Source organism: Canis lupus, chromosome 20 (genome assembly GCF_003254725.2).
Source record: "Canis lupus dingo isolate Sandy chromosome 20, ASM325472v2, whole genome shotgun sequence".
Taxonomy (NCBI): Eukaryota; Metazoa; Chordata; class Mammalia; order Carnivora; family Canidae; genus Canis; species Canis lupus.
The window spans coordinates 53,227,603-53,244,126 of NC_064262.1; the positions used below are offsets into that span (position 1 = coordinate 53,227,603).

At 51.4% G+C, this 16,524-nt stretch overlaps 2 protein-coding genes across 2 annotated transcripts in view; both read left to right on the forward strand.

Moving 5' to 3' along the window:
* Window positions 1-16,524, forward strand: part of HNRNPM (heterogeneous nuclear ribonucleoprotein M) — a 277,045-nt gene that overhangs the window by 174,254 nt on the left and 86,267 nt on the right. The gene's annotated exons all lie outside the window — the stretch shown is intronic.
* On the forward strand, window positions 10,671-16,440 carry ANGPTL4 (angiopoietin like 4). The gene is made up of 7 exons (XM_025457286.3): window positions 10,671-11,156; window positions 11,323-11,433; window positions 11,575-11,692; window positions 13,936-14,049; window positions 14,397-14,492; window positions 14,576-14,857; window positions 15,777-16,440. Exons 1-7 carry the CDS (start codon window positions 10,824-10,826, stop codon window positions 15,956-15,958), a joined length of 1,236 nt encoding a protein of 411 aa, XP_025313071.1. The 5' UTR covers window positions 10,671-10,823; the 3' UTR covers window positions 15,959-16,440.

The window sequence follows — 16,524 nt, forward strand, 5'->3', positions numbered from 1 at the left end:
ACAACATGCTGAGTGGCTTAAACGGCAGAGGTTTATTTCTCACAGTACTGGAGGCTGGGGAGGCAAAGATCAAGGTACTGGTAGATTTGATTCCTGAGGAGAGCTCTCTTCCTGGCTTGCAGGCAGCCGCCTTCTCAATGCGTCTTCACATGAATCTCCCTGTGCTTCATTTTATAAGGCCACCAATGCCATAGTGGGGGCCCCACCCTTATAACCTAATCACCTGCAAAAGCCCCTGTCTCCAAATACCATCAAATTGGAGGGTTAGGGTTTCGACATATGAATTGTAAGGGAGTGCAAACATTCTTTCGATAACAATTTTTTTTTTATAACAATTTTTTAAGTGAGGATGTTTAAACACACAGAAAGTCCTCAGAAGTGATGGAGAAAAAATTCCAGGTAAACATTCTCAAAGTTTTGTGTGGACTCATGATTAGGAAAGAGGGACTTCTCCAGCATATATTTTTTAATTTTTTAAAAAGATTTTATTTATTTGACAGAGAGAGAGAACAAGCAGGGGGAGTGGCAGGCAGAGGGAGAGGGAGAAGCAGACTCCGCGCTGAGCAGGAAGTGAATCTCAGGACCCTGGGATCATGACCTGAGCCGAAGGCAGAGGCTTAACTGACTAAGCCACCAGGTGCCCTAGCATCTCTTTTTTAGACTTTTTGGGTTTGGTGCAATGTAAATGTATTACCCATTCAAAAAGGTCACTTACAAAAAAGGGTCAAGATTAAAAAAAAAAAAAAAAAAAAGATCCAGTGATTTGGAACTAGAAAGAACTAGATTAAAATCTTGGCTCTTCCAAGATTTGTGACTTTGGCCAAGTATTTGAACATCTGAACCTCAGTCTTCCCAACAATCAAAAAGGGAAAGGAACACAGTCCTTTCCAGGACTGATTTGAGAATGACATTAGATGCACTGTGCACAGGCCTGATGCTATAAAAGTGAGTGCTAAATAAAGGCGCACTGTGATGGTTATTATTCCTTCTTAGTGAATTCAGAGTTGTTGGCTGTTAGGTTCACATGCACACAAGCTCCCGGGCTAGGAGGCCTGCGAGTCAGGGTGCAGATGGAGAGCCCTTCTTATTCCTTTCTGGGGACACACCCACAATCTGATTCATCCTTTTTCCCCTGAGCTTCTGAGCCTCCTGCTCCACAGCTGACCTTTCCTGGTGACCTAGATATGACCAGAGGCCGACAGGAAAGGGCATGAGCAATGGGTGGAGGTGGTGAGGGCCATTCCCTGGGCAGAGGCCAGCAGCCTCCTTGGGGTGCCTGCATATATGGCCCAGGCCCTCTGGGCTTGTTTGGAATGGACTGGGCACATGACCCAGGCTATGGTGTGTTTTTCATTCTCTTTCTACAACCTGGGCCATCCATTCTTTACCCTCTTCACCTGGTTGATCATAGTATCTGTCAGCTTCTGGGCCTCTGCCCTAGGAAGCCTGGCCTGATGGGATTGGTCCCTTTTCTGGGTTCTCCTAGGTTCACCTGCTTCCCTCATGACTGACCATCCAGTATTAAAATTAAAGATAAAAGACACCTGGGTGGCTCAATGGTTGAGCATCTACCTTTGGCTCAGGTTGTGATCCCGGGGTCCTGGAATCAAGTCCCGCATTGGGCTCCCTGCAGGGAGCCTGCTTCTCCCTCTGCCTATGTCTCTGCCTCTTTCTGTGTTTCTCTCATGAATAAATAAATCTTTAAAAAATAAAAATAAAGGTAAAATGATCAGCCTTAGATCAAACTTCCAGTTATAAAATAAGTAAGTCTCAGGGATGTAACATACAGCATGGCAACTATAATTACCTGTAGCATGTATTTGAAAGCTGCTGAGAGGATAGATCTTAAAATTTCTCATCACAAAAACAAAAAAGTTTTGTAACTATGGAGAGGGACAGACGGTAATCATACTTATAGTGGTGATCATTTCGCAACCTATACAAATATAGGATCATTATGTTGTATACCTGAAACTAATATGATGCTATATGTCAATTATCTCAATAAAAAAATTAATTTTTAAAAATTGCAATAAACAGTGCTAGGAAGCGACATGCAGACATCACGTGCTTCCTGGTATGCACAGAAAAAATGTCTAATCTGGAGGACACATCAGACAAATGCAAGGTAAGGGACATTCTATAAATAACCGGTGTGTAGACTTCAGAAATGCCAATGCCATGAAGGTCAAGGAAGGACCAAGGAATCGGTCCAGATTGAGGGGTGCTAAAGAGACAAACAATATGCAGCATGTGATCCTGGATGGGATCCCAAGAGAAAGCACGGCTGTCAAGGACATAGTGGAATCTGGACTGTAGATTAGATACAGGCGATGTGTCAGGGTCACATTTCCTGGCGTTGGGAACCGGACTGCGGTGCCCAAGAGAGTGGCTTTGGTCTCAGCAGAAGGCAAAGGCGCGTATCGTGTCTGCAACGTATCCCCACGCTATTCAGAGAAAACTAATGTGTGTGTGTATGTTTGCTGAGTATATATCACCTTTCCTTTTCCCTCTCTCTGTGTATGTTATATCCCTATCTATACCTGTATTTTATATCTATGGGCATATGTATTATATACATCTCTGTATATATATTATATGTATGCATATGTAGGTGTTTCTGTACATTAATGTGGCTCTTTTCATGTATATGTGGAATTTGTGTTTTATATATAACACATATATATGTGTGTATTATATATATAATATATATTAATATGTATATTAATATGTCCCTACACATGTGTATTAAATATATATTTATGTATATATGTGTATTATATATAATCTGTGTATATTCTATATATGTAGTTCTCTACATATAAATATGTGTATTATATGTATGTCTATTTCCATAAATATTTGTTTGATATATGCATCTCTCAAAATATTTGTGTATATATATAAACATATATATACATACATAGCGTGTGTGTATTACACATCTATATCTATATTTACATGGAATTTATAGATAGAATGATAAACCTAGTTGAACAAGTTAACAATTGGTGAATCTCTATGAAAAGTGTACAGGAAGGATGCCTGGGTGGCCCAGCGGTTGAACACCTGCCTTCAGCCCAGGGTGTGACCCCGGAGTCCTGGGATTGAGTCCCATATTGGGCTCCCTGCATGGAGCCTGCTTCTCTCTCTGCCTGTGTCTCTGCCTCTCTCTCTCTCTCTTTCATGAATAAATAAAATCTTTTTTTATAAAAGTATACAGGAGGTCTATGATCTCTTCTTGCAATATTTCTGTAAGTTGAATTTATTATTTTTTAAAGGTTTTATTTATTTGAGAGAGAGAGAGAGAGCGAGAGAGCACAAGCACAGGGAGCAGCAGAGGGAGAGAGAGCAGACCCCAGTGAGCAGGGAGCCCAATGTGGGGCTCAATCCCAGGACCCCAGTATCATGACCTGAGCCAGATACTTAATCAGCTGAACCACCTAGGTGTCCATAGAAGTTGAAATTATTTCAAAATTTAAAATTTTTTAAAAAGGGCAGCCCGGGTGGCTCAGCGGTTTAGCGCCGCCTTCAGCCCAGGGTGTGATCCTGGAGACCTGGGATGGAGTCCCACGTCGGGCTCCCTGTGCAGAGCCTGCCTCTCCCTCTGCCTGTGTCTCTCTCTGTGTCTTTCATGAATAGATAAATAAAATCTTAAAAATAATAATAAAATAAAATAAATTTTTTTTAAAAGGAAGATACTACAAGATCACGTGATCTGTCTCCTCGGGCAAGGTTTTCCGAAAAGAACCTAAAGTGTAAGCTCTTTTCAAGCTCCTACATAAACATTTGAGATTTAAAAATAAAGCATATCTTTTCGAAAATTTAGAAAGAAAAAATATCTGCAATATTAAAGTTAACACGTTTAATTAAATGTCTACAAAATGTGATGTGATATCAACTTAACTGCAACTCAGCTCCACGTAGATCACCCATCCCAGGGCCCTGGTTTCCCCACCGATTTGTGAAGTCTTGAGGACAGGACTGTGTCAACCCACCCTGGGTTGTATCCCCACCAGATGGCACAGGGCCTGGCACATGATGGGTAATGAAGCAACATATGCAGAACATAGGAGGTGAACCAGTGCTGGGTCTGGCCCCCAGGGCTCGAATCCCTGTGAGGGCAATGACATGATCTTGATTTGCACTGAGTCTCTGGTACAATGGAGAAGTCCCCTCCAGTGTTTGCAGGGCCGGGGCAAGAGTCTAAGTGGAAGTCCATACGCCATATATCTAAATATGTGAAGTTCTGCATGAAGCTAACTGTGATAGGGTGTTCACCAATGGCCCCCAATGCTTCATGCCTAGTGACACCCATACCCTTGTGTAGCTTTGGCTGTTGGGGCATCAGCAAATGAGATTCAAGCAAAGGCTTTAATCATCTTAGGTCTTGGATCTTATTCTCTTGCAAGGCTGCCATTGCCATGTAAGAAGCTCAGGCAATCCTGCTGGTAAGGCTGCACAGAGGAGAACTGAGGGGTGCTGTTAGCCCCACTAGCCACCAGCACTAAGCGCTCACCTTGGATCATCCATTCCCAGTGGAGCTCAGGTGACTCTTGAGTGACCCCAGAGAAACAAACTGCCCCACCAAGGCCCCTGAATATGGCTTTGAACCCCTAAGTGCTGAGAAAGTTTGTTATACAGCGATAATAGGCAATTAATGCATTAATCAACCCCTGTCAAATAATAAAATATGTCCTATCCTAGTCATTAAATATATTATTAAATGTATCTTCAAAATGATATGAAAGGCCAGGTTCAAATTTATTATTTTTTTTTCGTCTTCTCAAGATTTCAATTATTTTTTTTTATTGTGAAATACACATAATGGAAAATTGACCGTTTTAATCATTTTATTTATTTATTTATTAAAATGTGTTATTTATTCATGAGAGACACAGGGGCGCAGACACATAGGCGGAGGGAAAAGCAGGCTCCCCATGGGGAGCCCGATGTGGGACTTTTTTTTTTTTAAAGATTTTATTTATTTATTCATGAGAGACACACAGAGAGAGAGAGAGAAAGGGAGGCAGAGACACAGGCAGAGGGAGAAGCAGGCTCCATGCAGGGAGCCTGACGCGGAACTCGATCCCAGGACTCCAGGATCAGGCCCTGGGCTGAAGGGAGCGCCAAACCCCTGAGCCACCTGGGCTGCCCCCGATGTGGGACTTGATCCCAGGACCCGGGATCATGCCCTGAGCCAAATGCAGACATTCAACCACTGAGCCACCTAGGTGCCCCCATTTTACTTATTTATTTTTATTTTTAAAATTTTTAAAATTTTTTATTATTTCTTATTTTTCAAAAGCTTTTATTTATTTCAGAGAGAGAGAGAGTACAAGAGAGAGAGCATGAGCACGGGGAGGGGCAGAGGGAGAGGGAGAAGCAGATTCCCCACTAAGTGGGGAGCCTGATGTGGGGCTCAATCCTAGAACCCTGGTATCATGATCCAAGCTGAAAGCAGATGCTTAACCAACTGAGCTATCCAGGCACCCCCATTTTAATTTTAAAAAAATTTTTAATTATTTATTTATTTATTCATGAAAGACACAGAGAGAGAGAGAGAGAGAGAGGCAGAGAGTTAGAGACACAGGCAGAAGGAGAAGCAAGCGCCCCCATTTTAAGTTATACAAGTTATATACATTCATGGTGTATTACCATCATCATTACACAGTTCCAGAACTTCTTCATCACACTAAATGAAAACTTTGTACCCCTGGTCTAGAAGCTTCAGTAAGCACATTCCTGCTCCCACAACTCCTCCCCTGGTGGGGGAAGTTCACCCTGACAGCGCAGTGCCATCACAGAAGCCCTCTCGCCCAGGTCTGAGGCTGGTACTAGCAATGGAAAATCACCAGCCCAAAGGCAGTGACCAAAGCCCTCAGGGATGTGCAAAAGACAGAGCATGGACGGGACTGCGTCACAGGGCAATGATGGGGTGGGAAGGCTTGCTCTGGCCAAAGAGGTGACTTCCCATCAGTTCTGGCCCATTGCAAATGAACAGGACTGCAGATCACCCTTGCTTCTCCTTCTAATTTTGCAAGGGAAACCAAAAATCTAGATTTTTGTTAGAAAGCTACTGATATTCAAAATCCTGGGCAGATCAAAACAAGCATATCTTCAGGGAGTTTGGCCAATGGGGCTCAGTGTAGGATCATGCAAGGTCTGTGCCTAAAACATGGGCAACAGGTGGGCCCTAGAGGAGAAATGGCAGAGGGGGGTTGGCTTCTGCAAATGTGGACAGGTGACAGGATTGTAACTCAAGGGAGAGGCATTAACTGTACCCACTGTCAGCCCCTGGCAGAGCTCAAAACAGAATACAGTTGCAGCAGGTTTAAGCCCAATAGTAGCTCCCAGTCTTCCTGGGAGACTAGCCCCTTCACACTTCCTTTCTCGGGTCATGTGACCACTTTGTGCCCCATTTTCCTCTGCTTCTTTAATTTTTTTTATTCTGTTTTAATTTTTTTTAAGTAGCCTCCACACCCAATGTGGGGTTTGAACTCACAACCCTGAGATCAAGAGTCATATGCTCTACCATCTGGGCCAGCCAGGCACCCCTCCTCTTCTTTAAAATGGCGATTAAGGGACACCTGGGTGGCTCAGCAGCTGAGCCTCTGCTTTTGGCTCCAGAAGTGATCCCAGGATCCGAGATCAAGTTCCACTTAGGGCTCCTGTGGAAAGCCTGCTTCTCCCTCTGCCTGTGTCTCTGCCTCTTTCTCTCTCTGTCTCTCATGAATAAATAAATAAATATTTTTTTGTAATAAAATAAAATGGAGATTAAGGGGCACCTGGGTGGTTAACTCGGTCAAGTGAATACCTTCAGCTTAGGTCATGATCCCGGAATCCTGGGATCAAGCCCTGTGTCAGGCTCTTTGCTCAGTGAGGAGTCTGCTTCTCCCTCTCTTTCTGCTGCTCCCCCTGCTTGTACTCTCTCTCTCTCTCTGTCAAATTAAGTTAATTAAAATCTTTAGAACAGGGCAGCCCCAGTGGCTCAGCGTTTAGCGCCGCCTTCAGCCCAGGGCGTGATCCTGGAGACCTGGGATTGAGTCCTACGTCGGGCTCCTGCATGGAGCCTGCTTCTCCCTCTGCCTGTGTCTCTGCCTCTCTCTCTCTCTCTCTCTCTCTCTCTCTCTGTCTCTAATAAATAAAAAATCTTAAAAATAAATAAATAAAATCTTTAGGACAATAAAATAAAATGGAGATTAAAACAGTACCATGCCAACCTCATGGGGCATGCTAAGTGAATGAATGTACGTAAAATATTTCAAATAGTACCAGGCACAGAGCTGGCACTAATTAATCCTTGGCCATTGTATTGGTTATCTATTGTGTTAGCTGTATGTTGGTTCCAGTGTGGGGGGAATCTCATGAGGTTGCTCACCCATGTCAGCCGAGGCTGCATCATTTGGAAGCTTGACTGGGGCTGTAGGATCTGCTTCCAAAATTCTCCCTTGGGAGTGCCTGGGTGGCTGTTGGTTAAGCATTGACTCTTGATTTTGGCTCAAGTCATGATTTCAGGGTCGTGAGATCGAGCCCCACGTTTGGCTCTGCATTCAACCCGAGGGGTGGGGGGAGGTGGTCTCCTTCATTCCCCCTCTTTCTCCCTCTGCCCCTCCCCCCTTCTCTAAAACTAAATAAATAGCTCCCTTGCAGGGTGGACAAGCTGATGTTGGTTGTTGTTGGGGGAGGAGTCCAGTTCTTCATCTGGCCGTGTAGATCTCTCAGATCTCTCGAAAGGGTTGCTTGAGTGTCCTCAGGGCCCGGAGGCCAGCTTCTCCCAGAACAATTGATCTAATCAAGGGCAAAACAGAAGCCACTTTTTTTTTTTTTTTTTTTAATGATTTAACCTAGGAAGTTGCACACACCAACGTTTCGATAATATCCTCTTGGTCAAGCCAGAGGGATGAACTACTATAGGGCATGGATTTCAGGAGGCAAGGACCACCGGGCTACTATGAACAAAGGTGGCATATCACGGCTGCCAAGAACACAGTTGTGAGTCAGCTAGCCTGATTTCAAATCCTAGCTCTGTTCAGATAATCGTGAGAGTTTGAACAAGTACTTAATCTCTCTTTCACCATGTCCTCATCTATAAAATAGAATAATAATAGCTCCTAACTCATTTGGAGTTGCTATGAGGATTAAGTGGATATATAATCACTTTAGGACAATACTGGCATAGGTTATGGACACAGTAGGTGTTTGCTGCTATTTTTATCCATAAGCAGCCCCTCCTCCAACAGATTAGCTCTTCCTGTCCCATCCACCAGAAGACCCAATGATTGGAGATTACTAAAGACCGACTGAGGGATCCCTAGTAACCTAGGTTCTAGAGACACAGATGGAAAGACACTCCTCGGGGCACCTGGGTAGCTCAGTGGTTGTGTGTCTCTCATGTATAAATAAATAAAATCTTAAAAAAGAAAAAAAAAGGAAAGACACTCCATGAGACCATGTACTGTGCCAGATTGAAATCTCCCAAAAGTAGGGAGCATCAACTGTCCATAGACAGGCCAAAAAAAATCCATTTCACTGCTTCCCTGGTTTGGTGAGAGATTCCAGGCCACATGTCACCTTCCTAATGCTATTGGCTTTGACCAGAGTAGCCAACATGGGGATAGGAGCGTCTTACCCACCGCTACGGTCCCAGCACAGTAGCTGTCACACAGTAAGTACTCAAGAAATAATTGATTGGCGGGACTGTGTCATCGCTGGGTCGGAGGGTATGTTCCACAGGGCAGTTTTTAGGATGCAGTTCAGAGCCAGCTCCCGGCCACTGGACAAATTCTTTTTTTTTTTTTTTTTAAGATTTAATTTATTTATTTATGAAAGACAGAGAGAGGCAGAGACATAGGCAGAAGGAGAAGCAGGCTCCCTGTCTATGGGGAACCTGATGCGGGGCTGGATCCCAGGACCTTGGGATCATACCCTGACCTAAAGGCAGACACTCAACGGCTGAGCCACCCAGGTATCCCTGGACAAATTCTTTTGTAGCATGTACACCGCAGGTGCCTCTAAGAGCTTTTGGCATGTTTTATACCCTCCAAAACATGACACAGAGGAAGCCGTCCCTGCAAAGTGTATCAAGAAAAGTCCATCATCAGCTTGAGAAACTGACTGCTGACTTCTCTCAGTGCAAGAAGCCAGGAAAGAAGAAGACAGCACACTCTGATAATTATAACACCCTCTCGGAGAGAAGCCAGGGCCAGGGGGTGGACAGGCGAGCTGCCAGGGCAGATGGTGGCTGTCTGGATCTACTCCTTGTAGTTTTTCCTTCCTGTCCTTCCCATCTGCCTGTCACTGCTGCCGGGATCAGCCATCCTGGCATCTGGCCCGGGTGGCCCAGGGTAGGAGTGGTGACCTGCACGTCAGCCCCGGGGCATGCAGTTTCAGATTCCAGAGGCTGAGCTGGCTCGGAGCCCTGCTGAGTCAACTATGTTTTTCTGGCCCATGCTCCAAGCCAAGCTGCCCAGGGTTCTTCCTGGCACGCAGGATTTTCTTTGCCTCAATTTCCTGACAGAGAGTATTGGGGAGCTGGTGGAGCAGGAGGGGGAGAACTTTGGTCAAAGTTTGTTGAATGAGGGGGTGCCTGGGTGGCTCGCTGGGTTAAGGGACTGGCTCTTGGTTTCTGCTAGGGTCATGATGTCATGGGTTGTGGGATGGAGGCCTGTGTTGTGCTTGGAAGACTCTCTCCCTCTGCCCCTCCCCCCACTCTGCGCAGGCGCGCTCTCTCTGTCTCAAAATAAATAAATCTTTAAAAAAAAAAAAAGTTCAAAGAATGCTTAGACTCTTGAAATGAACATGGTCCAGCCCCACAGCCTCACTTAGTTCCTTCTTTTGTCCCTACCCCAGACTCAGTGTTGGGCTCTCTCCACTGGGAATTACTAACGAGAACAGAGGACTGTTTGTTGAATGAATGAATGAATGAATGAATGAATGAATGAATGGAAGAGACCTCCTCTTTCCATGTATCACCTCTTCCTTCCTGTTCCAAGGTGTCTACTTTGACACAAGCAGAGATCGATGACACTGCAGACCCTGGGGTCGAGGGGGCGCCCTGGGGGGGGAGCACCTTGCGGGGGGTGCCCGAACGGGAAAGACCCTGGGCCACCCCTAGGGCACCGAGTTGTGGGAAGTGGGATGAGAGACGTTCGAGGATCCCACAAACACATCTGCAGTGACGGATCCTTGAGCGGGAAGGAGCGTGAGAGCCCAGAGACGTCTCCCTAGGGTCCAGCCTGGTCTTGGGCCACTTGCTCTCCGGGAAGTCTCCGGAGGCGGGGATTTGAGGTGTCCCGGGCTCCGCGCCCGGCCTCGCAGAACTCAGCGCACCAGGGCTCTTTCTTAACTTGTATCTCCCCGCCCTCTCCCCGGCTTTTGACTTGGGGGGGGTCAGGGGTACCGCCAGCAGCGTCAGTCCCCGCCGAGCGCGGCGGGCGCGGCGTGGGGGTTTGGGATTCCAGGGCTCGGGAGGGGGTCGCGGGGAGCCACGTCTCCCACGGCCGGCGGAGAAGGCGCTCCAGACACGGGCGGGAGGAGCCAGAGCCTTGCACTCCGGGGCGTGCCCCCGGCTCCTCAACCACCCCGCCTCGAGCTCACGGAACCCCTCCCCCGGCCGCACGCCCCACCCCAGCACTCCCGCCGCCTTATAAAAGGGGACGTCGCGGGGCCAAGCGAAGCCCAGAGGGCTGGAGGCTGCGATCCGAGGCTCCCCGGTGGCTTCTGCGCGCGAGTGGGTCTCCGCCAGGGTGCCCCACGTCTCCGGCCCTCGAGTCTCGAGCCCCCGCGCCCCCCGAGTGCCCGCGCCCCGGCCCCCGGGAAGGATGCGCCGAGCGCCGAGCGCCCCCGCAGCCCTGGTGCTGTACGCCGCCGCCGCCGGCTTCCTGAGCGCGCGGGGCAGCCCGACGCCCCCCGAGCCGCAGCGCTTCGCGTCCTGGGACGAGGTGAACGTGCTGGCGCACGGGCTCCTGCAGCTCGGCCACGGGCTGCGCGAGCACGTGGAGCGCACCCAGGGGCAGCTGGGCGCCCTGGAGCGGCGTCTGGGCGCCTGCGGGGCAGCCTGCAAGGAGCCTGGGGGCTCCGCCGCGCCTCCGCGCGCCCCCGAGGGCCTGGGCCCCCGCGGCGAGGCTGCCCCCGAGGCTCTCCGCAGCCTGCAGGTACTTGGCGCTCCCCTCCGGGTCTTAAACAGTGTGGACGGGCGGGGGGTGGGGGATGCCCCCGGGGTGCCCCGGGAGGGGGAGCTGGAAGGCCGGACAGGTGGATGAACCGAGAGGCTGGGCGCGGGAGGCCCTGACCTCACGGCCGCCGTCTGCGCTCTCCCAGACTCAGCTCAAGACCCAGAACAGCAGGATCGAGCAACTCTTCCACAAGGTGGCCCAGCAGCAGCGGCACCTGGAGAAGCAGCAGCTGAAAATACAGAAGCTGCAGAGCCAGGTACCTGATGCCACCCCCCACCCCCACCCCCGCAGCTGGGGCGGGAGGTGGAAGCTCGCCCTGTGGGTGTGGACTGAGAACCAGTCAGGTTGCGCAGCGAGCGCCAGCCCAGACCTGGTATCCTCCTTCTGTCCTGTCCAGGTGGGCCTCCTGGGCCCCATGCATCTGGGCCACGGGATGGCGAAGGCTGCCAGGAAGAAGAGGCTCCCCAAGATGGCACAGCTCGTGGGCCCTGCTCACAACATCAGCCGCCTGCACCGTGAGTGTCCAGTCCTCGGCTGTCCCTTGGCAATCCTCTGTCCCGGCCACCACACATGCACTTGCCATTTCTGACCCCTCCTGGTCTGGTCCATCTTATTGGGAAGAAGAGAGGGCCTGGCTCTGGGTTTCCATGGGCTCACTTGACTCTGGCAAGGGGCTGAAGGGGGGACATCCCAGCTCATCCCTGCCCCTGACCAGCTGGGCCACCACCTCCTCCTTCCTGGCAAGCCAGTGGCTTCCCTCAATGCCTTGCCGGCCACTAACTGGGGCAGGGTTTGGGGAAGAGGGTCCAACTGAGCAGCAGGGGTGTGGGAAAGGGGGTGTTACCGCTCAAGGATGCCTTCCTGAAGGTTGGAACCATCTCTGAGGGCGCAGCAGTGGGCAAGAGGGTGCTAGCGCAGGAGGGTGCTAGCTAGGGATCCTGGAGTTCTGATTGAACTCATGAGTGACACAGAGGGGCAGAGGCAGAGGGAGAGGGAGAAGCAGGTTCCCTGGGGGGAGCCTGATGCGGAATTTGATCCTAAGACCCCGGGATCACACCCTGAGCCAAAGGCAGACGCTCAACCACTGAGCCCCCCAGGCGCCTCAAGGAGTGGAGGGTTCTGAGCTTGGCTGCCCCATGGTCTCTTGGAGTGTAGATCTAGGAGGGGGGCGAGAGCAGGGAACCCCCCGTCTCCCTGGCCAGACACACCACTCACTGTTGAATCTCTTACAAATCCAAGTCCCTTACCCCTCTCTTGGTCCCAAAGTCCCTGATCACCCTCCTTCCCATTCTCCCCTTCCTGCAAAGAATGGGCCTCTGGCACCATCATTAGTTGTGGGTCCTTTATTATGCCTTCCAGATTGCCCCAAATCTCCTACCCCAGCTCTGGGTCTGGCACAGGCTCCCAGCTCCTGGTGCCTCTGCCCCCATCCTAACTTCTGGGCTCCAGACCCGGTTGGCTTCCTCACGGTCCTCCTACCCCATCACACCCCAGCCTGGCATCAGTGGCTGCGTGCAACCAACTGGGTGAAAGTTCGGATTCCCCCCTTTCACACCCTGGGGCTGGTTGCTGGCTGTCAGCCCTTTAGTCTTGAGGGCTCCTCCTCCCTTCCCCTCCCTCCAGCTCCCTCCCCTCCTCCCCATTCCCAGGCCAGTAAGGGTCCAGTACACCCTCCCAAACCTCCTCCCTGGGATCAGACCGGCAGGCGCGGGTCTGGGTCGGGGATGTGGGGGTGGGGGGCGGTGCGTGGGTTTGGGGACTCCCAGACCCGGGGCTCAGCCCTGCCAAGTAGGAGAAGGGTCAGAGCTGGAGAGACAAACAGCTGGTGTTAATGGAAGCCACATTGGTGGTTTGGCCCGGTGCCGTGGGGATTGGAAGGGAGGAAAGTAGGGGAAAGGGGAGCTGCTCCAGGGGCCGGAAGAGGTCTCCAGTCACTCTGGGTCCGCCCCCCTCCCCCCAGCGTGGACTTCCCCTCCCCCGGGCGACCTTTCCCCTACTTTCCCCGGCTGGGCTGGGCTGGGGGCGGGGTTTCCCCAGCCTTTGGACACGCCCCGGGCCCTCCCCCACCCACGCACCCCCCACCCACGCACCCCCTTTCTTCCTCCTTGGATCCTCTGTCCTGCACCAATGCTTCCCAGACCTGGGGGCCCAGGTGCGGCCTCTGTCCCTGCAAGCCCCACCTGACAAAGCAGAGCCACTTGTGCTGGGCTCCCCTCTGTTCCCCACTCTGGCCCAGCTTCTCACTCACTCCTCCAGGCTACTAAACACCTGCTGTGGGCTAGGATCAGCCTGGGCGCTGGTTAAACCGGTGAAACACCAGACTGTGGGCAAAGCCACTCTGTCCCTGGGCCCAGGGAATCCTTATTCAGTGGAGGAGAGACCACCAGATGATGACTCCAGGGTTGGGAGCACACAAACTCCTCGATGCTCCTCTTTGGGAGTCGGGAAAGGTATCTCTTCTGGAAGCTTGGATCTTTAGAATGAGGCAGGAAAGGCCTGAGAGAAGAGGGTCCCCAGCAGAGTGGCTGGCACGTGCAAAATCCCTGTGGCAGGAGGTTGTGTGGTGCCAGGAAGGCCGCGTGGCCAGAGGTGGCAGTGCAGTGTGGGAGGATGGTGGCTGGCACGTGAGCCGTCCAGGTGGTGAACCCAGGATTGTCTCCTTATATCGCTGTCACCCACTGCCCAGCCCCTGACATGCCTGTTTCCTGAGAATCCTCCTGCCTCAATCCCCCTGCCCCTCTCTCTGCCTGCCCTTCAGGGCTGCCCAGGGACTGCCAAGAGCTGTTTGAAGAAGGAGAGAGGCAAAGTGGACTGTTCCAGATCCAGCCTCAGGGGTCCCCGCCCTTCCTGGTTAACTGCAAGATGACCGCAGGTAGGACGCACTGGCCCCCTGGGGTGCCCTGCTTCGTGTCATGGGCCTTGTTGTCTATCAGATGCAGCTCCTATACCACAACCCATGGTTGAGCCAGGTTCAGCGGGCCCAGAGAAGCTCTCTAGATTGCTGCTGCCCCCTCCCTCCTGCCCTGTGGGGTCCTTGGGACAATGATCTAGGCTGAGCCCCTTGGCCCAATGGTCAGCCCACCTTGGACCACCTTCCTCTGGTCTGCTGGGATGAATGAGGGGAACATTGCCCTCTCTGGGTTTAGAGGCAGTTCCGGATTTGGGTCAGGGTCCCCTGCAAGCAGGGTCCTCCTGATGACGTTGCACCTCTCTGGGCAGATGGAGGCTGGACTGTCATTCAGAGACGCCAGGATGGCTCCGTGGACTTTAATCAGCCCTGGGAAGCCTACAAGGCTGGCTTTGGAGACCCGCACGGTGGGTGTCTCTAGTGGGGCCAGAGCCCCGGAGGTGGGGGTGAGGGCCACAGCTCTGTCTCACTGCCGGCCTCTCCCCTGTAGGTGAGTTCTGGCTGGGCCTGGAGAAGGTGCACCGCATCCTGGGAGACCGCGGCAGCCGCCTGGCTGTGCAGCTTCAGGACTGGGAGGGCAATGCGGAGTCCCTGCAGTTCCCCGTCCATCTGGGTGGTGAGGACACGGCCTACAGCCTGCAGCTCACGGCGCCTGTGGCCAATGAACTGGGGGCCACCACTGTGGCGCCCAGTGGCCTTTCCCTGCCCTTCTCCACTTGGGATCAGGACCACGACTTGCGTGGTGACAAGAACTGTGCCAAGAGCCTCTCTGGTGAGCAAGCTCTGTCCCTTCCTGTCCTGCCTTGCACCCCAAGGGCAAGACCTCCCCTTCCCCGCCTTTCTGTGCCCCTGACCTGCCTTCAACACCAAATCCCGTCTATTCTCTGCTGACTTGCTGGGTGCCTTTAGGCAACTGACTTACCCTCTCCCACCTTCAGTTTGCCCATCTTTAAAATGGGTATAGGGGGTACCTGGGTGACTCAGCAGTTGAGCATCTGCCTTCAGCTCAGGGCATGGTCCCAGGGTCCTGAGATCGAGTCCCACATTGGGCTCCCCTAAGGAAGCCTGCTTCTCCCTCTGCCTGTGTCGCTGACTCTCTCTCTGTGTCTCTCATGAATAAATAAATAAAATCTTTTTAAAAAACTGGGTGTAACCACAGTTCCCACTCTATAACACTATTTTGAGATGACATTTGTGGGATTGTGGCTGTGGCCTGTGGCAAAGCCACCAAGATAAACCCTGTCTTGTTCAAATGAAATCGGAGACAGAGTCCAGGCCCTGTAGAGTGAAATGCATGAAACTGCTTTTGGTGGGTCAAGAAATGATGGAAAGCTAGTAATTTTGTAAGATTCAGTCTAGTATAAACTGGATGATGATCACAGAAAGTCTTTAAAAAACATTAACCAAAAAAAAATAATAAAAAATAAAAATAAAAATAAAAAAAAAACATTAACCATGTACCAAGTACAGAGAAGTAACTTGCCACAGTCACAGGACTGGAAAGGGGGGCCCAATGCCCCCAAGACTCCTTTGTCACCACCTGGGGTTCCTCAGGACCCAGTGTGACAATCATTAGAAATATCTTCCCCTCCAAAATTTATGAAGTCCTACACCTGGCCTCATCTCCATCCCAGCCCCAGCAGATGCACAAGGACCCCCATCTGACCAACTTCTGTTTTCTTGGACCCCAGGTGGCTGGTGGTTTGGCACCTGTGGCCATTCCAACCTCAACGGCCAGTACTTCCGTTCCATTCCACACCAGCGGCAGCAGCGTAAGAAGGGCATCTTCTGGAAGACCTGGCGGGGCCGCTACTACCCACTGCAGGCCACCACGATGCTGATCCAGCCCACAGCAACTGAGGCAGCCTCCTAGCTTCCTCACTGGGGCCTGGTGCCAGGCTCCTGGAGGACAGTGACTCTGACTCTGGCCCGGCATGTGGCCACTCCCTGCCCAGGCAGGGGCTCAAGACAGGGGCCCTCTGGAGCCTCGTGAACAGAGAAGCAGCTCATGACTGGAGTTGCCCCCTTTCCGGGTGGGGGGCTGCAGGTGATACCCTCTGAGGACGGAGCTGCAGGGTTGCAGGCCCTGGAAGCGTGAGACCGAGGGGCTTTGAGACCTATTCCTTGCCTGCCCGAGGAGTCGGACGTAGAGGGACCATTTGGGGGCAGCCAGGCCAGCCCTCGATGGAGGATTCAGTCACATTGACTGGCTGGGGGACCAGGGCTCCCCCGGGCCCCCGCGGGCCCCCAGCGCCCTCACAGTGTCCTTGTGTGTGGGTGCTGTGGGATGAGCCGGCGCCAGCGGTGTCCGGGTGGAGCTCGCAGAATTCTTGTAATAAAAGCAACCTCAGAACATTTTGTTCTGTTTTATTCTTCAGTTTGTTTTAAAAAGTGGGCAGTTTCAAAGTCCACAGAAATACGTTCCCAGGGTGGAGGGTG

Excerpts from the sequence above, each read along its gene's own strand:
- ANGPTL4 (XM_025457286.3), top strand. The coding sequence starts at position 10,824 with ATGCGCCGAGCGCCGAGCGCCCCCGCAGCCCTGGTGCTGTACGCCGCC. Across the intron at positions 11,434-11,574 it reads TACAGAAGCTGCAGAGCCAG|GTGGGCCTCCTGGGCCCCAT; the intron begins GTACCTGATGCC and ends TGTCCTGTCCAG. Across the intron at positions 14,858-15,776 it reads CTGTGCCAAGAGCCTCTCTG|GTGGCTGGTGGTTTGGCACC; the intron begins GTGAGCAAGCTC and ends CTTGGACCCCAG.